The sequence below is a fragment of the Phyllobates terribilis genome, unplaced genomic scaffold (assembly GCF_046119375.1).
Source record: "Phyllobates terribilis strain yellow unplaced genomic scaffold, ASM4611937v1 Scaffold_13__5_contigs__length_258822181, whole genome shotgun sequence".
In the NCBI taxonomy this organism is placed as follows: Eukaryota; Metazoa; Chordata; class Amphibia; order Anura; family Dendrobatidae; genus Phyllobates; species Phyllobates terribilis.
This window is the reverse complement of record NW_027362773.1, coordinates 130765342-130790545: the sequence shown is the minus strand read 5'-3', so window position 1 is coordinate 130790545 and position 25204 is coordinate 130765342. Positions and strand designations below refer to the sequence as shown.

The 25204-nt window shown below is 40.6% G+C and overlaps 1 protein-coding gene across 3 annotated transcripts in view; it reads left to right on the top strand.

Annotated features, from left to right (window-relative positions):
- Window positions 1–24910, top strand: part of PIDD1 (p53-induced death domain protein 1) — a 30754-nt gene extending 5844 nt beyond the window's left edge. For 2 of the 3 annotated variants that reach the window (XM_073658676.1, XM_073658675.1), the window contains exons 3-16: window positions 892–1305; window positions 2958–3164; window positions 4616–4670; window positions 5919–6120; window positions 7289–7423; window positions 8134–8310; window positions 9208–9355; window positions 9448–9583; window positions 10076–10226; window positions 14347–14470; window positions 16438–16556; window positions 17109–17216; window positions 18788–18990; window positions 22558–24910. In XM_073658676.1, coding sequence (XP_073514777.1) covers window positions 892–1305; window positions 2958–3164; window positions 4616–4670; window positions 5919–6120; window positions 7289–7423; window positions 8134–8310; window positions 9208–9355; window positions 9448–9583; window positions 10076–10226; window positions 14347–14470; window positions 16438–16556; window positions 17109–17216; window positions 18788–18990; window positions 22558–22801 — 2423 coding nt within the window. In that variant the 3' untranslated portion in view covers window positions 22802–24910. The remainder of the gene's footprint in view (window positions 1–891; window positions 1306–2957; window positions 3165–4615; window positions 4671–5918; window positions 6121–7288; window positions 7424–8133; window positions 8311–9207; window positions 9356–9447; window positions 9584–10075; window positions 10227–14346; window positions 14471–16437; window positions 16557–17108; window positions 17217–18787; window positions 18991–22557) is intronic. The other variant, XM_073658677.1, reaches the window with a different exon arrangement.
- The last annotated feature ends 294 nt before the right edge of the window (window positions 24911–25204 follow it).

Sequence of the window (25204 nt, the reverse complement as noted above, 5' to 3'; positions counted from 1 at the left end):
TTTTCCTCTTTGCACAATGAACTCGACCTCAATATTAGGATCACATTTTATGTAAAAAAAAAAAAAAAAAGTTTAGTAAAACATACACTGCAGCCTTAGGTTTTGCGCGCACAACTTATTTTAAAAGCAGAAGACACTTAAAGAGGGTGTCCACTACTTTATCATTGATGACCCATCCTTGGTCTTATCGGCCGGGGACCACCCCGGGATCATCAATCAGCTTTTATCGGTGTTGGTGACCACCAACCAGAAATACTCACTCTCCGAGCTGCTCCGTCTTCTGATAGTAGCCACTGCAGGGTACTCCGCATCCGCCTCCAATTGATTTGAAGTAGTACCAAGCCTCGGCCACTATCAGAAGACGGCCAGCTATCCTAAGGATAGGTCATCAATGCTAAAGTAGTGGACAACCTCTTTAAGGAAAATGCTGGCAGTGTTATTCCTGAAGCATCATCTCTGACATCTTCTGCAGTTTTTTTGTTATTTTTTATTTAATTTAAAAAAAGAAAGAAAATGGAAGCCTGCAGCGGTTAAAAGAAGTGAAAAGGACAGAATATATGCACAAAAAGTCCTATTTTTTATTTTTTTTTTTTGTTTTTTTTACATCTTTTAGCGCTTTCTCAGTCATAATCCGCCTGAAAAAGACATCGTGTGCACATACTCCTATGCCCACATTATCTCGGTCAGATTTCAGCAGGCTAAACTCCATTTTCATTGCTGTTATACAAGAATATCAAGTCTTTTTTTTTAAATCTTGTTTTTTTTATATTAAAGTGCCAATTATAGAGGCGGAAATATTTAGTATTGGAGCCTACAATGATCGTGTGCACCTATATGTGGTTTTATAGGATGAGCACCCTTGTATCATCGATACTGTTATATCACACTCAGGTGGACATTTCCGGGATGATTACGGACGCCGTCAGAACGGTTTGCTGACGACCCTACCACCAGATATCGGTCAGCTTTCCCGGCTGCAACACCTGGATCTCAGCTTCAATAGCTTTTCGGAGCTGCCGCCTTGTATCAGCGCCCTTTCCTCACTTACCACTCTCCATCTTGGCTACAACCAGCTCCGAACTCTTCCAGATGAAATTGGTGACCTGAAATTCTTGACAGATCTCTCTCTCATGTCGAACCAACTGGCGGAGCTCCCCGCAGGCATTGGGCAGCTTAAAAAGCTGGAGAAGATGGACCTGTCTGAGAACCGGCTGGTGGTCCTGCCAGGGGAGCTTGGAACCTTGCACCAATGCATCCATCTAGATCTGTCTGGGAATAACCTTGCCAATATTCCTGAAACACTGTGTAAGTATCAGCCTCAATTTTCCACATTTGTTTTTTTTGTAATTTCAATGCTAAGAATACATTAATTAGTATATTAAAGAGGTTGTCCAGTTTTGGGGTATTTTTTTTTTACTTAAATGCATTTATTTGGGGCTAAATATCATTTTTGCAATTGGGTTTTATTAAAAATTTTGCACCATTTCCCTTTTACAGGCTTTTTATTTTCCTGAGCATTCATCTTTGAGGTGATTATAAATCAGTTCAGAAGAGCTCAGAAAAAGACAGATAAAAGAATTACCTGTCAAGCTGTCGAAGTGGGGTGACTGAAGGATTCTCAGTTTACTCATTCTGCAGCCTGCAGTAATGCAACACAAACGCTATAAAAGGCATATGGTGCAAAATTTTATGTGAAACTCAATTGCAAAAATAATTTTCATCCCTAACTGCATGCATCTAAGCAAGAAATAAATACCCCAAAGGTGGACAAACCCTTTAATTAGACTCAACTTTTTTTTTTTTCTTAAAGGGTTTTTTTTTTTTTTTGGAACCTATTCTTAGGATAATCCTGAAATATTAGACTGATGGGGGTCCGACTCATTGCTAATAGTCCCATATATACCACCAGACGCCACATTTGCTGGTGGCAGTGCTGGGTGTTGCTGCTTTGTCTCTTAAATGGGAGTGAACGGCAGAGTGCAGCACATCCACTACAAAATGTTTGTCATGGTGGTGTACGGAGCCTTTCTAAGAATTAATCGGCCGGGGTGCAAAGAGTTGACCCCAACTGATCTGATCTAATATCCTAATGAAAGTAGAAAACCCATTTAACACTGCCTATTTGATCAGCAAATGTGATGTCTATCATCTTTGTATAATATATCTTCACTGTCTTACTTGCTTCCACATGGAAACTATCAACAAGCTGCTCTTGATGGATCTCCTATTATTGTGTGCCTCTCTTTTCTCTCAGGGGACCTCACAGCAGAACGTCTGTGTCTGCTTCTCTCTCTCCTCTTCTCCTTCCCATCCATTACATAGACTTTTATGGGCAGCAACTGTAACCTGATCCCTCAGTGAGTCAATAAACTGTCTTCACTGAAGTCAGATTTTACAAGCAAATTGAGTGTGAATGATCCTTCTAGGAGAAATAGGCATTTTCTCTTAACTTGTGCTTTTTAAAGGAATTTTACACTTTCAGACTTGTGGGTTCCAAATGTTATAAAATAATAAGTAGGGTAGGTACTCCCCTCTCCCCAGGTCCAGCACCGCTCCCTGCTGTTGCTCGGGTCTTAGTGTTTTGGATGCAGCAGTGACATCCCATTCACAGTGCGCATCACCGCTGTAGCCAATCACTGAGCCCAGTTCTTGTGCTGTCTACCTCAGTACAAAGGCTGGGCTCAGTGATTGGCTACAGCAGTGATGCACACTGTGAATGGGATGTCACTGCTGCATCCAAAACACCGAGACCCTAGGAGCAGCAGGGAGCCAGTGCTGGACCTGGGGAGGGTGAGTACCTGCCTGCTTGTGTTTTAGGTATTGTAAAGAGTTAGGGGTCCACTTTCCTGATATAAATAATCTTATGGATTTATAAAATAATTACCCGATGAGTGAAGCTAATGTTTCATGATCCCAAATAAAATATATATATAATAAATATATTTTTTATTCTATAGGCAACATGATGTCTCTCCATGATCTTTGCCTTCACAGTAATGTCCTTGTGGCAGTACCAGCAGGCCTGGCCCGTCTGCCTCACCTCTGTCGTCTGGACTTACGGAACAACAGGTTACGCGTTGTTCCTATAGAAATCCTACAGTGCTCTTGCGCGCGTCTCCAAGAGAACCCTATAGGTGAACCAGAGTCATCACCTCTGTCTACAGGTAAAATACTATTTTTATAGCCTCCCTGCGCTTTGAGGAAACTTTTGAGAGACAGGTCAGAAGTTTTAAAAAGTGATAAAAGTGTTTTCAAATGAACATTAGCAGCAATATCTTGTATTGAAGCATCTAATGAGCATGTGCATAGGTGAATGTGAATGGAGCGGGAACTGTGACATCGCCTGTTGTGATTGGCGGATCCTGTGTTATCAGCTGTATATTGAGGTGTTATCTGTCTGTAATGATAGTGAGACTTCTGAAAACTCTTCTGTAAAGAACACAAAGGTCCCAGTGTGAAAATTGCAAATTTTTTTGTTGTTGTAATAGATTTCGATATAAAGATAAAAAAACATTGACAAAAATATCCGTGCTGGGCCAGGTTAATAAAAGACAATTCGATGCAGATTTTTATACATTTTTTTAGCCATTTTGGATTTCAGGCCTCATTCAGATGTAGATGATTTATCATTTTTCAAGGATAGACCTCGCACCCATTATAATCTATGATGCTGTTCACATATCTGTGTTTTTTTGCAGATCGTGTTTCAAAATTGCCCACACAAGTCTATGGGTCGGCACACGGATACTATTTGTAGGAAATCCGTGATCTGACCGTTTTTTAACATTGTGATGGATACAAGAAACTTTACATTTTTTTCAGCATTTGAGAAAATCACTGATAAAACAGTGAAGGTGAAAACTAACAAACAGACCATACACTAATGAAAATCTGATCCAAAAACACTGATGAAAATCTGATCCAAAAACACTGATGAAAATCTGATCCAAAAACACTGATGAAAATCTGATCCAAAAAATCTGATGAAAATCTGATCCAAAAACGCTGATGAAAATCTGATCCAAAAACAATGATGAAAATCAGTCCGTTTATCACATATGCAAAAAAACTGACATATCAATGAGACCAATGGCCTCATTCAAACCTCCATTTTTCACGTACATGTTCTATCTGTGTTTTTCACACTTAGAGCCCAGTCATGTGCCCATTATAATATATGGGTCTGTTCACATGTGCATGTTTATTTGCTGACGTTATGTCTGTGAAAAATTGGATAAAAATTACTCATACAAGTCTATGGGTTTGTAAAAATCACAGACAGCACAAGGACGCGATCCCTGTGTTATCCTTTTGTAAAATTCCGGTTGGTAGGAAAAGCTTAGAATTTTTTTTTCCATATGAAAAATCACTGATGGAAAAAACTGACACACAGACCAAACACCGATCTGATCCAAAACACTGGTGGAAATCAGTCTTTTTTTTTGTGTATGAGAAAAATCAAAGACTTCTATTTAAATACTGTAGATTAACTTTTGGTTTAGGCTGAAGAGAAAAATGCAGAAACTGCACCATGTGGACAAGGCTTTATCCTGGTGAGAGGGACAATATGTGTATTGTGGGATTATGTACTTATATAACTTTGTTTTTTCTACAGATGAAAGTCAAAGCTTAGACATGAAGGAGCTGCACGTGAAACCAGAAGAGAAGAGGTAAGTAATGTCAGTCTCTGCAGTTCTCCAAAGACACAAGCTGATGATCGGGCCGAATGCACATTCATAGGAACAATCCGTCCCGATCAGTGTCCTATCATGTAAAATACCCAGCTCTCATTGCCTCTTTTATGGGGGCAGAAAATTTATTGTTTATTAGGAGCACATATTCATGATCAGGGGATGTGCTGCCGACATTAATGCAAACTGCATGGGGACAAAGAGGCGTCCAGCAGATATATAGAGTTCGGGGTTCTTACTGGACAATTAATATCCGGTGCTAAACGCCAAGCACGGACTTGTGCCGGAAGTGTTTGGTGTTTTGCATCGGTCACATAGAGAGATTCAGGTCCTCATTGTTTTCAATAAGGTTCGGGTTCTGGTTCAATCTCGGGTAAAGTTCTGGTACCCGAACTGAACTTTGGAAAAAGTTCAGGTAGGGTACCAGAACCCAAACTTCCATGGGTCCACTCATCCCTATCCAAGATCTGTGCATGGCTAGAGCCATGGAAATATTGTTTTCTTTAGACCGTGTTCAGACGTTCAGTATTTGGTCAGTATTTACATCAGTATTTGTAAGCCAAAATCAGGAGAGGAACAATCAGAGGAAAAGTATAATAGAAACACGTCACCACTTCTGTATTTATCACCCACTCCTGGTTTTGGCTTACTAATACTGATAGTGTGAACGTGGCTTTAACGTGGAAGAATCAACCATAACCCTAACATATAAAGAGGTGTTACAAGTTTGTAAAACCTCTATTCCCTGGCTGCAATTTGCTTTAAAAAACACAAACTGGGCTTTACCCCCCTTCTCGGGTCCAGCACTGTGCCTTTGCTGTTGCTCCCGGTGTCTCTTACTGTCTGCAGCACTGATGTCACATCGGCAGCACAACTTAGACAGAACCGATTGTCTAACTGATTGGCTGCAGAGCTGTCCACATGACGTCAGCACTGCAGACAGTAACAGACACTGGGAGCCACATCAAAGAATCCGCTGTGGAAACTATTTTTTTTTTTTTTTTTTAAATAAACTCCTACTAGGGGACAGGGGCTTTCTGAAACAGTAATCCCCCTTTAAAAAAACAGTTTTATATTCTTGATTACCTATATCAGATAAAAAGTGGTTCTTTTATGGTCTAACGCGACCATGACATGACATTACAATGCTGGTTGAATATATATAGTTTATAGAGGCCAGAAATTATGCTGCCTGTAATAACCTTTTTTTTTTCCAAATGTTCTCAGTTTTTGTGTCACACCAGATGGATGCTGGATATTCCTCCCACATGGTTTTCATCTTTATTTTCCTCCTGGAGCTGTATCTTGCACAACAAGAATCCATTACCAAGTATTGCTACCAGACCTGCAACATGTGCGGCTTGGGCACCATGATGTGCTGCTCAGTAGCACCTTGGAGCTACAGCCTCATGGCATCCAGTTCCATCAGGTAAGGTACGCATTCCATACAGCATGTATGTTCTTTCACGAAAGACCTCCTGACGTCCACTTTATTTCAGAACTTATTGGCCATGGCCATGTTTCTAATTTATACGCACCAATGAAGAAGCCTCCAGGTCCTACTAAGCTTCGTTGGGCATCCATATGGCATTACACTGTTGGCACCACAATTACTGAATGTATCCACCAAGCTACATTGGCTGAATTGTCCATCATGGGACCTATCTGGTTCCCACTAGGGTCCATCACTGTTACCCAGTGTCGTCACCCTCTGCTTTCTTGGGCGCCCAGATTATGGCACTGCCTTACACTTTTAGTAGTTGTCTTCTAAGGTTTCAGCTTTCTGGTCTCAAATTTAACTGCTCCATTTCTGATGTCCCCTACTCTTCTCTTACTTGTCATTGACACTACAGTGAACGCTGTAAAAAAATCCTACAAAATAAAGCCTTAACTGCTGTTTTTTTTCCTCCTAGAAATTATAAAAGCTATTCTGTATAATACACCCAAAATGATGCAATCAAAATACAACTTATCTTGCAAAAAACAAGTACTTATATAATTAACCTGAGATAAAAATAAAAAAGCTATGGTTTTTGGAATGTGGAGATAAAAAAATCAAAAAATGACTAACACAAGAGGTTAAAGAGTAACTAAACTTTTGTCTCCTTTTTTTATATTTTTATTTCATCATTTTAATTGCAAGCAGATCAGTGGGGGTCCGGCTCCTGGATCGTCCACCGAGTGATCGAAAATTCCCCTGAGCATGCACTCAGAAGGGAGTACGATTCAATGGAAAAGCATAGGCTTGCTGTTGTAGGCTTTCTGTTGTGTCTGTACTCTGTTATGTATGCGCTCTTAGACAGGAGCTGTATTTTTTTTTGATGATTGGTGGGGGTCTTTGAAACCGGACCTCCACTGATTTCCTTGCAATTAGAATGATACAAAAATATAAAAAAGAGTGGCAGGGGTTTAGTTACTCTTGATGCCAGCCCCTATAAATGAAACTTCCTAGTGGACAATTAAAGTTTGTATGTCATTTATTTCCATTGGTATTAAGGTGTGGCTCACCTAGTTTTATACAGTTATTTGGAGGATGTGCTGATCTTAATAAGTTTACATATTGTACATTTATAGAAGCTTTCTTCATTTTATCTTAGGATGTAGAAATCAGCATCCCATTTGCCTTCCTGAAGCCTGTGCCAAAGCGTGAGGTGGTCATCAGGACTTTTAGTGACTGTTCTGGATCATGGATGGACCTGAGCACCACAACAAAGGAGAAGTCAGTGCATGAGGTGGGAATTATAATGTCAGCACCAGCAATATTAGAACAGAAATGAAAGGGAATCTGTCATGTAAAAAAACAATCTTACCCTGCAGATATGGGGTTAATCTGCAGGTTATTAGCGTTCTAAAGCCATGCGGTTGCCGCACCAGTAGCGCCTCTATAACTGAAAGCTGGCAGCTCCGGCTTTCAGTCATAGAGGTGTGGCCAGTGTGGCTTCAGTCCCTGCTCACTACATAGTCAGCGGCGACTGTAACTGTGCCCCGCCACTGACTGACATCACGCTCTGCAGCATATCAGCGCTGAGCCAGCTGTCAGTCAGTGTGACTTTGGGCTGGTACAGACGAATGTATTAAACATCCGTATGCTATCCGTAGTGTATAAAATCGCAGCATGCTCTTCTTTGATCTGTATATCAGATGAGATTTGCCTATTAGTCAATGGGTGCAGAAAAAAAACACATCCCATACTGGGTAGCATCCATACGTCATGCATTTTTCATGGATCCGTTGCAATTATAAAGATAGGAAACTGGATTTGACCCTTATTATTTATCAAATTGTTCATGTAAAAAACGGCACACGGATAGCATGTGGATGACAATGCGGATGAAAAATCATCAGTTTTTTCTGGATGACAAATGGACGTTTTTTGCATACCCTCGTCTGAACCTGACTTTAATGGGACAACACTGACTTGTTCCTTTCTTTACTAACATAGACGCTGGCCTCTTGTAAGACCACTCACTTCTCCTGGTTCCTTGTGGTGTCACGTTTAGTTGAAGATTGCCGTAAGGTTCCAAAAGAGGGGGAGCTCCTGTTCTCTAGTGTGGACCAAAACATCCGGGTTGAGTTTCCTCCTGGTGCAACTGCAGAGACTCGAACAGTGCGCATGCAGGTCAGTAACTACAATTTGTTTTCCACATAAATCATTAGTACAGTGTGAAATTAAGAAACTTTGTTGTATATCTTATTAGAGACAAATGCCTCTACCTTTCTTATTAAAGGGAATCTGTCAGCAGGTTTTTGCTCTGTAATATGAAAGCAGCATAATATAGGGCAATAGAGCCTGATTCCAGGGACGTGTCACTTACTAGGCTGTGTGCTATAATTTCGGTTCAATCTGTGTTTTATCAGCAGGAGAAAACTCTACAGGACTAGGTCTCACGTGCAGGCCAGTCCAGCTAATCTGTGTAACCCCGCCCCCACCACTGATTGGCAGCTTGCTGACAGTGTACACAGAAAGCTGCCAATCAGTGATGTCGGCGGGGTTATACAGAACTCAGCATTCCAAGCACTGCTAGATTTGCAGCTGAAAAAAATAGTGATTGTATCAAATCTGTAGCAAGCAGCCCAGTAAGTGAAACATCACTGGAATCAGGTTTTCTGCCCCTACATTATGCTGCTCTTAGATTACATAGCAAACACTTTGTGATAGATTCCCTTTAAATCTTTTTTTTCTCCCTGCACTGAAAAACAGCTCTAATCTGTCTGCAGATCTGTCTTCAGTACCGATCAGATTACACTTGCTGCTATAAAAGCTGATGGAGATGGTGCTGGGGCTTTGTGTGCAGTGAGAAAGACTGCTAAAAATGCAGGATACAAGTCATATAATGGCTAGAAGTAGTGTTACTCCTCAGACAAACACATGACGGCTTATTCTGAAAAGTAGTTATCTGAAAGGGCAGTTAGAATTTAATGTGAAGTGACTACAGCCGAACCTGATGATGTAATTAAACCTGGTTCTCTAATTTCCATTCCTTTTTTTTTTTTCTAACTTACTCACTTTTTTTAGGTTTTACCAATCTCCAAACGAATGGTGGAGAAGATAACTGGAGACTCAGAGTCCTCCACTAGTCCTCTCTTATGTCTTTCACAAAGTTCAGCAGCCAACTTTCTGAGTCCTGTCAAGATCCAGTTGCCGCTCCCTCCTGGTGTGACAGGTCAGATACTATACTAGTCCTGCTCTGGCCGTCATCTTTGGGTCCATGTTTGGGTCCAATATCAGCACTTTTTTTTTTTTTGTTCTTCGCAGGTGACACATTGGATCGTTCCCATCTGTTTCTTCTGCATGGCGATCCGCGGGCACAGACCTGGACTGACATCACCAACCAGGTTGCGTTGCAAACCACTCATATTTATGCCCACTTCCAGGTGGATCACTTTTCATGGTGAGTCCTTATTATTAAAAGCCATGTTTTTGTTTAGTAGATCTTTTTCTTGACTATTTCCTATAATAGACAGACGCCTTTTACTTTTTTAGTGTGTATTCTACATGTTTTTATGTTCTGCTACATTGGGGCAGATTTACTATAGCTGTCTAACCTGAATTCTGCCACAGTAGTAATAGTAACTCTTGCCCAGTGTATTTTACACACTATTTTTGGCCTTATGCATAGGGCGCCCAGAGAATGATACGGTTTCTTACAGTACCTCTGACTTTAAAAAAAAAAAAAAATGGGTATCATGCTTCAGTACATAAAATTAGAAAACTAAAAGCAATGCTCTCGGGAACAATGATGCTTCGGAGAGACGTCATATGGCGGCACACTTTATGTTCTCATAATACCTTGTGCTATACATATCTGAAATGCCTGCCATGAAATCACTCCTTATAGATAAGGGCTGTTTTATATTACTTAAAGTATCTTTTTTTTTTAAAGGTACTGGCTATGGTATACCACAAAGTCATATGTGGGTGAGCTGGCCAAGAATGTATACAAGCGGCTACGTATGTACCAGGTCAATTTTGTTGCTTTGCAGAGGAAACGTGATCCAGAGCAGGTGCTACTGCAATGTGTCCCTAAGCACAAGGTACTCTATTAGGCCTCTTTCACACATCCTGATATTTCCGGTCCTGGAAGAAAAACAGTACCGGTGCTATCCGTGTCTGTGTGTCCATGTGTTCGTATGTCATTGTGTGCCATCCATGTGCACCATCCGTGTGACACATACTGGAATAGAATCTAGAATCTGCATTGTGCCATCCATGTGCACCATCCGTGTGACACATACTGGAATAGAATCTAGAATCTGCATTGTGCCATCCATGTGCACCATCCGTGTGACACATACTGGAATAGAATACAGAATAGACATGACAGATGTTTAGTTGTTAGGTGTGCAGAGATAGAGATAGATAGATATTCGTGAGTTGTATAACTTAACTTACTGTACATGTGTTTAGCTAATAAATAAATGAAAAAAAAAAGACTTGGGTTCCCCCCTATTTTTGATAACCAGCAAAGGTAAAGCAGACAGCTGTGAACTTATATTATCAGGCTGGGAAGGTCCCTGGTTATTGGACCCTTCCCAAACTAAAAATATCAGCCCACAGCTGCCGCAGAAGTGGTGCATCGCATATTAGATTCTCCAATTCTGGCTCTTATTTTTGACAAAATCACAGCCGTCATCAACCCCAAATACCATTATCCCGATTGCCACCACACCAAGGCAATCGGGATAATGCTATTTGGGGTTGATGACGGATGTGATTTGTAAACATTTAACAGCTGGCATCAAACCCTGTGGTTAGTAATGGAGAGGGGTCTATCAGACACCCCCATTACTAACCCAGTAATCAAAAATAAAAACACACACAGAAGAAAAAAACACTTTTATTTGAATAAAGACTCCCTCACACTGTCCCGCGCCTTCTGCTCTGAAGACACTCTATACTTTACAGTACAAGGCAATGGGAAGGCTCAAAAGACACCTGTAAGACACCCAGACATCGTTTTCCCAGCATTGTCGCTTCAGACATCAGTGGCGGTTTCTTCATTGTTGAATGGAGAAAAAAAGTGACCAGAAAAAGTAAGGAAAAATAGCTGGTGGTCAAAAATGATAGCAGTAGTATTTACCTGCTCAGTTCTTCAGACTTAATGCACTACCAGGATGCAGCAAGCCCATGTAACAAAGATGGCGGCTATACAGGTGCAAAATAATGATGAGACTATCACTCACAACCTACCATTTCATGGAGGGGGTGATTGCTTAGTTTTAGGATTGCGCACAAAAAGGCTTGTATAGGGCGCTGTTCACACATGGGTAGTGCACAGTATGCGGCTTACAGCCTATTAGTTACGCCCATACTATTAGATTAGCTGGGATGCCCGGTACTATCTGAGTGCACGCCATGAGAACAGACACCCTAGTTTACAATGCCAGCACTGGTGGGCTTGGCTGCACCCTGGAATAAAAAAGTGTAAAAATGCATATATATTTAATATACGAGGTATTAGTCAATATTTTGGCCAAAATACGCAAGCTCGTAACCCACGTCAAGGGTCCTCATGCTTATGAGTCCCTACGCTAAACACAAAAAGCCACAATAAGAAGAATTAAAATTCCCCCCCCAAATTCAAGAAAAAAACACAGCAAAAAAAGCAGTAGTATTTACCTGCTCGGGATACTGTGCACTACCCATGTGTGAACAGCGCCCTATACAAGCCACTTTGTGTGCAATTCTAATACTAAGCAGTCACCCCCTTCATGAACTGGTAGGTTGTGAGTGATTGTCTCATCAGTATTTTGCACCTATATAGCCGCCATCATTGTTATATGGGCTTGCTGCATCCTGGAAGTGCATTAGGTCTGAAGAACTGAGCAGGTAAATACTACTGCTTTTTTGCTGTATTTTTTTCTTGAATTTTGGAGGAATTTTAATTCTTATTGTGGATTTGCTTTTTGTGGTCAAGAAATGCTGAAGCAAGCGCTCAGGAAAGAACAGACGCTTCAGGACAAAAAAAAGCAATTGTGTCCTGGAGCATTTTAAATGATAAAATATAAGACAGTATAATGTAAATGTCGGCTGACTTATGCACATTGTACTTCAGACAGACGTTGAGAGCATCACAACAGCTCGGGTGAAAAATCCATCTTTTTCCAGCTAGGTAATAGCATGTGCGGTTATCTGCATGGTTTTTTTTCTGTATGGGATTTTTGTGTTACTTTGTACTAAATTCCTTTGTGTGGATAAATAAGAATATTCTACACTTCTGAGAATATATTTTGATGGTTAATCTATGAGCCATCATTGAATGATTATTGGTCACCCAACTTCCAAGACCCCTAGAGATCAGAACAACAAGGCGGTGGCGCTCCTGCGGGCACTGCGGCCTCTTCTGTGAGTATCCTGGCACCACTATGCGTCTGGCTTTTGCTGATGTTCTTGATACTGCATTCCCGCCCCATAAATGTGAGATTGGCCAGGCACATACAAACAGATTAAGCCCCCATTGCATCCCCTTAAGTTTGCTGATCAAGGTCTGACCCCCACAGTTTATTTATCAATAGACCATGATTGTAAACTCCCTCAAATTCTTTTAGGGCCCTAAGGAGCTTTGTGTTGCAAAATTTTACCTTGAATGATAAGTTTACTAGATGGTGTTTGTTTTAGTTTTATTACCAAAATTCAGTCTCATCATGGGACGCCTTAGGTAGCTGTCAGCCTAATGATGGTGTAGCCGATGGTTTGGCCAGGAGCGATCTCTCCCGTTTCCTCTATACACAGGAGTGCTCGTAGCTGAATGCTCTATGAAAGAGCCGCTGCCAGAAATCTCTGCCTAGCTCTTGGAGAACAAAAGAATTGGTAGTTTGAAATCGGACATATCGGATCCTTCTCTCCCCCGACGATTATCTGTCGGGGTCCCCATACACATTAGACAGTCAGACGAACACCTCTATATTGGTAAGTTCGGCCAACATGGTGTATGGGAGCCTTATATATATATGTGTCTTATAAGGCTACAGTATCACCATTGGGTAAAATATCCATATAACCATACAGGGACACTCCTGAGTGGCTCTGGGCATCATACCGATCCTCTGGCAGCCATAACTCTCTTTCTTTCCGCTTGCTACACAAGGTCTCCGTAGGTTTCCTCTTAATACAAAACTTTCAATATTTCCTCTTGCAATATCCTCCCTGTCTTGCTCGTTGCTTGAAAGTCTAAATACCCCCAAACACAGTAGATGAAAGTTGTCCAAACCTATTGACATCTTCAAAATCAGACGACCATCTGATGTGTATGGGAGCCTCCTGAATCTCCCCCAACAGATGATGTCGGAAAGATCAGGAAGCTGGACTTTCAACGCCCGATACTTTTGTTTTCAGGGGACATAAGTGTCTGATAGCTGCTTTCTCCTCTCTATTCGTCGTAAATATATGAACGGCCATGCTCTCATATCTATGCAGGAGTCAGGAGACATAGCTGTCAGCTGAGAATTTTTTCAGCAGACAGCTATCTGATGTGTATAGCCAGCTTAAAGGAGACCTGTCTCCAAATTAAAAGTGGCCAGTTTTTGCTTTTATTTTATTCCCACTGTTCCCCTGAGTATTCCGATTTTTGTTTTTTTGAAATCCACCATAGGGTTCCAGAGATGTGGGCCTTTTTATTTAGTACTACCTTTTATGGTCTTTCCCATGGAGGTGTGGCTCACAGGATTTTCTCTAAGCCACGCCCCCTTCGTAAAGACCATAAAAATTAGCACTAAGTAAAAAGGTCCATATCTCTGGAACCGTATGGCGGATTTCGAAAAAAACTAAATTGGAATACTCCGGGGAACAGTGGGGATAAAATAAAAGCAAAAACTGGCCACTTTTTTACCTGGTTACAGTTCCCCTTTAATACTGTGCAACACACAACATTTTACTAACACGTCAGTCCATATAGCTACATAGTTTACTAGTCATCCAGAACAGACGAGTGGAAGAGTGAGTGGCTACTGCACAATCAGACACAAATAACTGGTCGCTACAGGAAGATAAAAAAAAAAATCTTCATGAATGTTATTAATTCTACAGTGCATGCAGATTGTGAAATGGAGATTGGTTGCAACTTTAATTTTTTGGGAAAAGTTGGAATGGTAGATATTTCAGAGGAAATATAACTATCTTCTCTTGGCGCTTAAGAAGTTTTTCTTTGTCACTTAGGTGGACTCAACAGTTAAAAGACTGCAGGACAGATATAAGGGCCCGGAGCCGTCCGACCTGGTGGAACTTGTGGAAGGGGAACAGTTCTTTGCAACATTTGAGCAAGGCCTAAAGCTGTATTCAGGTATAGTGTGCATATATATATATTATATATATATATATATATATATATATATATATATATATATATATACACAGTACAGACCAAAAGTTTGGACACACCTTCTCATTTAAAGATATTTCTGTATTTTCATGACTATGAAAATTGTACATTCACACTGAAGGTATCAGAACTATGAATTAACACATGTGGAATTATATACTTAACAGAAAAGTGTGAAACAACTGAAAATATGTCTTATATTCTAGGTTATTCAAAGTAGCCACCTTTTGCTTTGATGACTGCTTTGCACACTCTTGGCATTCTCTTGATGAGCTTCAAGAGGTAGTCACCGGAAATGGTCTTCCAACAATCTTGAAGGAGTTCCCAGAGATGCTTAGCACTTGTTGGCCCTTTTGCCTTCACTCCGCGGTCCAGCTCACCCCAAACCATCTCGATTGAGTTCAGGTCTGGTGACTGTGGAGGCCAGGTCATCTGGCGTTGCACCCCATCACTCTCCTTCTTGGTCAAATAGCCCTTACACAGCCTGGAGGTGTGTTTGGGGTCATTGTCCTGTTGAAAAATAAATGATGGTCCAACTAAACGCAAACCGGATGGAATAGCATGCCGCTGCAAGATGCTGTGGTAGCCATGCTGGTTCAGTATGCCTTCAATTTAGAATAAATCCCCAACAGTGTCACCAGCAAAGCACCCCCACACCATCACACCTCCTCCTCCATGCTTCACGGTGGGAACCAGGCATGTAGAGTCCATCCGTTCAACTTTTCTGCGTCGCACAAAGACACGGTGGTTGGAACCAAAGATCTCATATTTGGACTCATCAGACCAAAGCACAAATTTCCACTGGTCTAATGTCCATTCCTTGTTTTCTTTAGCCCAAACAAGCCTCTTCTGCTTGTTGCCTGTCCTTAGCAGTGGTTTCCTAGCAGCTATTTTACCATGAAGGCCTGCTGCACAAAGTCTCCTCTTAACAGTTGTTGTAGAGATGTGTCTGCTGCTAGAACTCTGTGTAGCATTGACCTGGTCTCTAATCTGAGCTGCTGTTAACCTGCTATTTCTGAGGCTGGTTACTCAGATAAACGTATCCTCAGAAGCAGAGGTGACTCTTGGTCTTCCTTTCCTGGGGCGGTCCTCATGTGGGCCAGTTTCTTTGTAGTTCTTGATGGTTTTTGCAACTGCACTGGGGACACTTTCAAAGTTTGCCCAATTTTTCAGACTGACTGACCATCATTTCTTAAAGTAACGATGGCCACTCGTTTTTCTTTACTTAGCTGCTTTTTTCTTGCCATAATACAAATTCTAACAGTCTATTCAGTAGGACTACCAGCTGTATATCCACCTGACTTCTGCACAACACAACTGATGGTCCCAACCCCATTTATAAGGCAAGAAATCCCACTTATTAAACCTGACAGGGCACACCTGTGAAGTGAAAACCATTTCCGGTGACTACCTCTTGAAGCTCATCAAGAGAATGCCAAGAGTGTGCAAAGCAGTCATCAAAGCAAAAGGTGGCTACTTTGAAGAACCTAGAATATAAGACATATTTTCAGTTGTTTCACACTTTTTTGTTAACTATATAATTCCACATGTGTTAATTCATAGTTTTGATTCCTTCAGTGTCAATGTACAATTTTCAAAGTCATGAAAATACAGAAAAATCCTTAAATGAGAAGGTGTGTCCAAACTTTTGGTCTGTACTGTATGTGTGTGTATATATATATATTTTATTTTGTTTGATTTATTCTTTTTTTTTTCTTTCAAAAATCATATAACCCCAGTCAAGTATCTGGTGCTCATTCAATGCATATGTTGGAAGCTTTTCCTGCACATATGCCAATAATAGGATGCATGCATGGTGTGAACATAGCCTGAATTTGACAACCATGTAATCACCTAATATTGACATTTGTACATGGTGGAGCAGATTTTTAGTCATTGTTTGTGTTTTGCTTTTTTCCTTCCTTCAGAGCGTCCTGATTGCGTAAATGGCCGTATATGTTTTGTGTTTTACTCACGTATGAAAAACATGAAGGAGGTCTATGTTACGTCTTCTGCTGACAGGATAGAGAAGGCTGTCAAGGGTCAGGTGAGAACATCCATATAATCTGGATTAAGCTTGTATTGAATGTGGCTGATATTCTCGATATGTTCAGCCGATCATTTTATGTTCCTTGGGTTTTCATACATATTTCATGGTGGTCATACCTATCTCCACAACCTCCCTATAAACATGTACAATCGCTGCATGATTATTTCAATAGGAAGAGGGAAATAATAGACAAATCTACCAGTGGAAATAAAGGTCGGACATATTTCACTCCAACATGTCTGATCTTTCTACCACACATTAGATTCTCTGTGTATGGCCAGTTTTGCGTGGAAAATTTGGGTGCAGGAGCCATTATCTGTTATTCTTTTCTCTCCCCCGCTCTCATGGGTGCAGTGTACGGACACATAGATTTACTAGTATGGAGCCTATATACTTCAGAACGATGTTTTCAGCAATCAGTGGGGTGGCCAAGACCCAGACCCCCACTGATCAGCAGCATTTTGCATCCATTATTTATATAAAAACATTTTTTAAATGATAATCACTCTAATCTGTGCTTTATTTTGTGCTGATCTTTTTCTTTGACAGGTTTCCTTTTACCGGGGGTCAGTCCCGGAGGGTCTTCCTGAAGAAGTCCCTAAACACAGGAAGGGCTCCCGATCTGATTGGATGGCGACATTACCTATCAAACTGCCTGTAAGATATTTTACAAAAAAAACATAAAAAATGTCTCTACTGAATCTTTTACATGAACCTGTCATTCATGCAGCCCCAACCACGGGCAGCATAAATCAGGGGCAGGCTCTGTAATTGCAGAAATCTACTGTATGTTTTACAGAGAAAATGTACTTTATACAAGAGCCGGGAGAGAGGAGACTAGTCACTGGGGCAGGATCCCAACAGCTTGTCCCCACCCAGCTCTGCTTGATTGACAGGTCTCTCTCTGTATAAAGAAGACCTGTCAATCTAGCTGAGCGGGAAGTGGGAATGCAGCTAGGACCCACCCCGATAAATAGTCTCTTCCTTCCTAGTTCCTGTTTACAATTTTTTTGCAATGAGAGAACCTGACCCTGATATATGTTGTCCATGATCGTGCCAGCAGGAATCATATGAAAGGTTCCCTTTATTCAACCTTGCTGGCTCCTTTTTTGACTGAGTAGTGCATCTTTCACTGCAGATGATGGCTGATTTAATCAGCCATCATGTGCCTTTAACAGGCGCAGGTAGACCAGAGCTCCGCCCTCGACTGTTAACCTATTAAATGCTGCTGTAAGTCTTTGACCACGGCATTTAACACCTGTCAGCACAGGGGTTAGTCATTCCACTGGCCCATCGGCCCGCTTGTGACGTGGTCATGGTGTGCTGATGGCTTGTCATGACAGCTGAGGGTCTGCTGAAGACCCCCTTGCTTGTTATGACGATTCTCCTGGGAAACCCAGCGTTTAGCTGGTATTCATAGGAGATAGTGATTTATGCTATACACAGCAGTGATGAAGCACCGCTATGTAAAGTACAAGTGATCAGACAATCACAGCTTCAAGTCCCCTAAAGGGACTATTAAATACAGTAAAAAATTTATAAATAAAAAAGTTCAAATCACCCCATCGTAGTGGACCCGTTGAAGAGCAGGACTCGCGCGAAACGGCCATTGTCCTCTTACCCCCGCACCCCAAAACCTGCACCACCACTCCGCATGTGTAATCCCAAATAAACAGGACTATTATCAAGCAACACTGTTGGTGAGTGCATTATCTGTTCCATTTCTATAGCTTTGCCGATTCAAATCACCCCCCTTATAAAAATAAAACAGTTAAAAAGATAATAAAAAAAAACTTATTTGATATCACTGCATTCGTAAAAGTCCTATCTATTAAAATCTAAAGTAAATTAATCTGACCGGTAAACGGCGAAAGGAGAAAAAAAATTGAAACACCAGAATAAATTTTTTTGGCCTCCACAGCATTGCAATAAGAGGCGATCGAAAATCGTATCAATAAAAATGTCAGCTCAGGGCGCAATAAATAAGCCCTCACATGGCAAATAAAAAAAAACAAAAGAATTGTGGAATTGCATCTTTTTTCTTGCAATTTCAATACACTTGGAATTTTTTTTCCGCTTTTCAGTGCATCACTTGATAAGATGAACGGGGTCATTCAAAAGTACAAGTCGTCTTGCAATGTGGACAGACAAAAAAAAAGTTACTTTACTTTACAAGAACAATGTGCACATAATATTTCTAACATTTTTCCTCCTATTTTCCCTACCAGAAAATGAAAGACCCAACTGGAGAAAATGACAGGCAAAGAAGCAACCATTCACTGCCCCCCTTGAATATAGGCAATCCTGAGATGGGTTATCTGACCGAAACCAACCTACTCAGCATCGCCAATCAGATAGGAACAGATTGGATGAACATTGGTATTCAATTGGGAATTACGCATCAGGAGCTAGTACGTATTCGCTTTAACAGGTGAGAGACAGCACATAACACAACCAGATCTGTCGCTGCCATTACGTCGGTGTTCACACTAATCGCAACATCATTTGCATCACTAACATTGTATTATTGATGTTATGAATCCTATGGAGGCAGAAAGAGATATCAGCTTCGAGAACAACAGATGTCCAGGTGTGTCTGCCTGCCCCATAAATATAAGATGGTTTTGTAATCAGGATTTTAAGGTTGGGTTCTGCCAACCACATTCTGTTTTCAACAGTTTTTCAGTGAAAAATCTGACCAATCGCAGCTTGTAATCATCAGTTCACAGTTATAATTCAGGACCTTCTCAAACTTTTCCTTCAATGACCTTACATGCCAAACATTAGGGATGTTCGGGTTTATCATGCGGAAAAGAGGGTCATGTAGATGTTGTGTGTTGCTGCAAATGTGCTACACCGTTCTGCAGTGCCCCCATAACAGTGCCACTGGCAATGCTAGTCATAGTACCTACTGATGCTGTAATGTGGGATAGATGTGTCTAAAGGGACAGAAGCATTGTGTCCTGAGACAACTGGACTTTTTTTTTCTAAATTTGGAGCATTTAATCTGTGGCTACATGATGTCTTTGGTTGTGACACCTGTTGCGCAACCAAAGTTTGCTAAGTGTCACTGTTACATAGTGGTACAATACAAGTTAATGGGGTCGCTGTCATGCAAGGTGAGGGAAGGAACAAGTGTACACCGATGGGAAGGGAGTCCAACAACTAGGGAAAGGAGGAGTGGAGACCCCCTATTGTCCCTAAATAGGTTCCACACCTATCGCCGAGCAGGAAACCTAATCCCTGAATGTCCCTAGAGCTATGCCCTAGGTAGGGAGGGGACGGGGTGAATACTAGTTAGACCCCACTGTAACTAAAGACAACAAGGTAAACAAACAAAGGGGATACACTTAGTTTGAGAAGACACCAGAGAGATCACGGGGACGGGATCTCCAAGAAGACACTAGCCGACTACTAGTACTCCAGGCATGGACAGAGGAACATAGAACTATCACCGGCGACTCTCTGGAGACAGTGAGAGTTTTTAACTACCAAGCAAGGGTGTGTCAATTAGCAGCAGAAGGTGGAGATCACTGCTGGGTCTTAAAGGGAGAAGGATATCACTACACTACAGAGATGAGAGGATCAAGAAGACGTCTACAATGGCAAGCACAGTGATCTTCTACAGTTGGATCCAGGATCTCACTAGATACACCCGTGACACCGTGACAGTCGCTTTGTGATCCTGAGGGTACTGCGACTGCAACAAGCAAGTTTCTGAAAATCCGACGCGGCTGGACTTTTTGCGGCTATCATTGCCAATTACACTGTTAGGGGGATGTTGCTGAACGGTGTAGCAAATTTGCAGCGAACCACAACATCTACATGTCCCTTTTTTGGCATGGTAAGCTCGAGCATCCCTAATGTTTGGCTGGTGAGGTTAAAGAAAAAGTAGCCGTGTAGCCCCAGCTTTAGTAGGCATGCCACACTTGATGAGAATTGTTAACTATATCCATGAGAATCCATCTATTTGACACCAGCTTATTTACATGGTATTGCCCATGGAGGCTTAGGGTGCAATTACACTGAAAAATAATCCCGAATGAGCGTTTTCATAATACTTGTTTCACAATTATTTTTCAAGGTAAACAGGCTGCCGTTTTCCGTGGTCTGCCTGTGTAAAGATTTTCCGATCGGCACTCATTTTTTGGCCATGTAAACCGATCTTAAGACTATGTTCCCATGATGAGCTTTTGGTGAATTTTTGATGTTGCACATTTTCTGCACCCATTAAGTAAAATAGGTTACTTGCATTTTTTTCAAAACTACACAGCATAAAAAAACTCACCAAAATCCATTGTGGGAATATGGTCTTAGGCTATGTTCATACGTTGCGTTTTTGCTGCGTTTATTTTTCATTTTTTGCTGCTTTACTTAGGCAAATTAAAAGCTGCGTTTTACAGTACCAGCAAAAGCTATGAGATTTAAGAAATCTCATGCGCACACATTAGGTATTTTCCTCACTGAATTGGAAAACTGCTGCGTTTTTGAAAACTGCAGCATGTCACTTCTTTCAGCATTTTTTCAGAGTTTTTTACACCCATAGAAAGCAATGAATAACTGCAAAAACGCAGCAAAAATGCCGGTATAAGGTTTTGCTGCGTTTTTAGTGAAAAAAGCATGTACAGCAGTATGTGAAGCACATTTAATTTTGTGATTTTTCCCAAGTTTAAACCATAATGTCTTGGTCTCCTCTCACCTGAGATGACAGTTAGAATTAGTACAGTTTAATTAAATTAGTGATGTGTAAAAAGTAAACATTGGCCGACCAAGGTGTGAAATTGAACAATACCTGATTAACTCAAGGGCTGACCAATGTGTCCTACAATCTCAATTCTCAGCCAATGCCTTAGGTAAACTATTCCCGACCAATTCACCTCCCCCTGCTGTTAAATTTGTAATTGTGTATTTTTTTATGAACTCATATGAACTTTTTTGTTCAGAATAGTCACTATTTTTTCAGACATAAAAATCTTTTTCCACTAAATAATTTGATCAAATTGCCTTTTTTCCAAAATGGTTTTACATATGTCTTGCATTGGTGAACTGTGTTCATGCTTCTGTGATGGAAGCAAAGCTCGACTTTGGGATTCTGAAAAACACAGCAAAAAGAAGCAGTAAAACCTGTTTTTTGTAAGCAGCTTCTTCACTGCCAAGAGAATAGGTTTTGCCTGCAGAAAAAAACCACAAAAATACAACGTGTGAACATAGCCTTACCGTCTAGTTTGGTGAATTTGATTGTTAAACCAGGAGACATGGAGCAGTTGCAAATCTTCCCATCATGGTTTTCTCTGTACACGTTTCATCTCTGATTTGGACTTACTAACAATCAATGTCCGGTTCGTTTGTCACATATGTAAAAAAAAATAAAATAAAATTTTCATCAGTGGTTTTTATCATCAGTGTTTCTCATGCCCCCGAAAAAGAAAACTGATAGAGCTCTCTCAAGCTTCTCCTAGCTGTCAGTGAAAACAGGACATCACACGGAGGAAACTAGGATGATATCAGTGAGCGATCCAAGTTTTTCACTGACTCATAGATTCGATTAAACAACTAGGATCAAAAACAGACATTCCTTTTTTTCTTATGGACACTCAGTCTGCCAAAAAAAACATGGAAATGTAGACAGACCTATAGGCTATAATGGGTGGAAGAAAGGGTCTTGGTGTGTAAGGATGGGGGCATGATGCCACAGCTCGTCTAATTTATGATGATAAATGAGATTCTTTATGTTAGAAATCATAATCTGGCATTACCTTTCTCCTTCATGGCACACTTTCACTTTTTTATTGGTATACGGCGCAGAAGAGGTTCCTGCTTAGAGTTAGTGCCATAAGTGTTCCCTACATCAGACATGTCAGGAGAACAGAGAGGCCCTCCTCAAAGCTAAATAGAAGCTTGAATCCCTCAATAGTCCAAAGGTATTTTAACAGGGTGTAGAATTCTCAATATGTGATGAAGATAATGCTTCCAACATTCTTACGTTGTGTCTCCCCAGCAATGACATGAACCAGGTAATCTTGGATATGATATTTCTCTGGGCCCGGAATAACTCTACGCAGCCGGACTGCGTACAGAAGTTGGTGCAGGCCATGAGGGATAGTAAAAGGAACGACATCGCTGACGAAATAGAAGATGTGATCAAACTGGGGAAGGAAAAATACACACAGTCCATCCGGAGAGTCGGCTTGGACCAAGGCAACAGCAGCGAAGACTCTGCCATCGCCATGAGCCAGTCGTGAGGTCAGAATGGACATAAGCTGGAGACTCGCTGACACTTACATAGACCATACTGGGCCACGGACATCCCATAGTATGGTCTTTCTGCCATGTTCACTGGCACATTTAATAACTGGAGTTAGTGTCGGACTGGATAAGCAAAGGCCCACTAGTAACATTGATTCTTGGCGCTCACTGTTCAGCTGCCTTCAAAAATAGCCTGACCCTAATACACAAATTTACTTTTGCTTCTATGTAATATTAACTTGGCTAGCTTGTTTAATGAATGATTCGATTATACCTTTTTCTGCAAATTGTGAATCAGGTTTAATAGCACTGCTCATTAGGACTCACAGGCGGCCTACCGGATGATTCTCCTGTTCTCCCGACGGCCAGTCCGAGCCTGACTGTAGTTACCTTTACTGTTGTTCTTCTGCCTCTTTTTTTTCAGTATGTATTGTAAGAGATTGAGAATTTTCCTCTCTGCTTTAACAGATATGGTAAAGGGATTGGATTTGTAGATGCTAAAGACAATAAGGAGGTAGACAAAAATGTGTACTTGCCATAATTAATTTATTAGTATTTATATACAGATATAGAAAAATACTTATATAAATTGAATTTACATTAATGAGATTGCCCATGATTAATTCCAATAGAAAATATAGCTGCACTCTGAAATGCTAAGAATAATAAATTTAAAAAATTGGAACTGCATTACTGCGGTAGAAAATAGGTAAACGCTACATTATGTACATATGGAATATTGGAAAAATGGAACTGCAATATTGTTATAGAAAAATTACAGTAAAAAGAAGGTACTTAGTGCATAAAATGGCCAATGTATGTGAGCCCAGTAGCCATCATCAAGGCGTACCTTATTGTTGGGTCCCTGAACCTGATAGGACATCTCTCCTTGGCTATGATTAATTCCAGTCTTGCTGTTGTATAATATATCAACATCAGCTCTTCTCATCCTCCCCAGGTCCATTGCTATATCTCTCAGCCGCCGCCCCTGTCTGTGTTGATGTAATGCCCACAGCCAATCACTGGGCTGCAGTAGTCACCTGCTCTGTAGTCATAATGTCCGTCAATGGATTTGGGGATGATGCGCAGAGCTGTATTTATTATTTTCTATGTCTGAATTAAAAATGAATCCCTAACAACCACTTCAGAGAGGATCTCTCACCAGATTTTGCGAAATACAAGCAGCATAAACCTGATGAGGCTGGGCTACTTACTTTGGAAATTCATGCTAGAATGGCTGCATAATCCTCAACTTAAAATTAGTATTTTATGAGTCCTGCAAGTGATGGAGTCCAAAAATGCTCTTTTTAATTTTAAGCAGGGGAAACTTTCAATAATGATTAGGATTTTCAAAGTAAGTACAGCAGCCACTTCAAATCTAAGAAATTTATTTAATAAAGTATGCAGTTTGTTTTGTGAAATCTGGTAATACATCCACTTTAGTATTTGCAGACTAGCAGAATCCAGAATGAGAACATCGATATGACATGTGATTTTGCTGCACATCTTGGAACGGAAGTGTTGTCATAGGGGCGCTGGAATCTAATTGCTGCCAAATGTATCATTGCACCGAAAAAAAAAATATCTTAACACATAAATAATATAATGAAAATTAAAGCATTTTCATTATTAAAGGGATGGTTTTGTAGAATTCTGTTTCCATTTTAAGGTGAAACATTTTCTTTGGAGTCATTTTACAAAATGCTTTAGAAATTGGATCCAAACCTTATTATAGAATGACATTTGCAATAATTAATTTTAGCCAGATAAGAAATCAAATATTAGTCTATGTAGGACGGATTTCCCACTATTTTATTGTATGTTTAGCTGTATAGTTTTGTATCATTTTCTGTATATTTGTGTAAATATATTTATAGAAAAGATTTATAAATATGTCTGAGCTGCTGCTTTTGGAGGAGCGTTCCCGAAAGACGCAGGGTCTCAGATGATGATATGTTCTCTCTTCATTTACTGCACGGTCATTAAACAATGTGATAGGTTTTCCTAAAATGTTTCTTTAAATATAAAAATGAAATCTTGTGTAAATAGATACTGTACATTATTCTAACAGAATAAAACTTTAATAAACAAAATTTAATACAGTTTCTTCTGTTTTTTGCTCGCTTCATACTATGTCTGATATATAATGTGGTTACCACAATAGTGGTTATACAGCTGGAAATCAAGTAGTGCCCAGATAGTGGAAATCAGGAATATTATGTTTTTATTCTGTAGAGCCATAATATCAGATTTGTGATGATGACAGGCAAGCCATGAGACAGGGTAGTCAGGAGGTCCAAGGTCAGATACCTGGAGGGCTCGTAGTACAGAAGAGTAAGACAAAGATGTGGTCAGGTATCAGTCCGGGGTCAAAACCAGGGAGTACAACAAACGGAGAG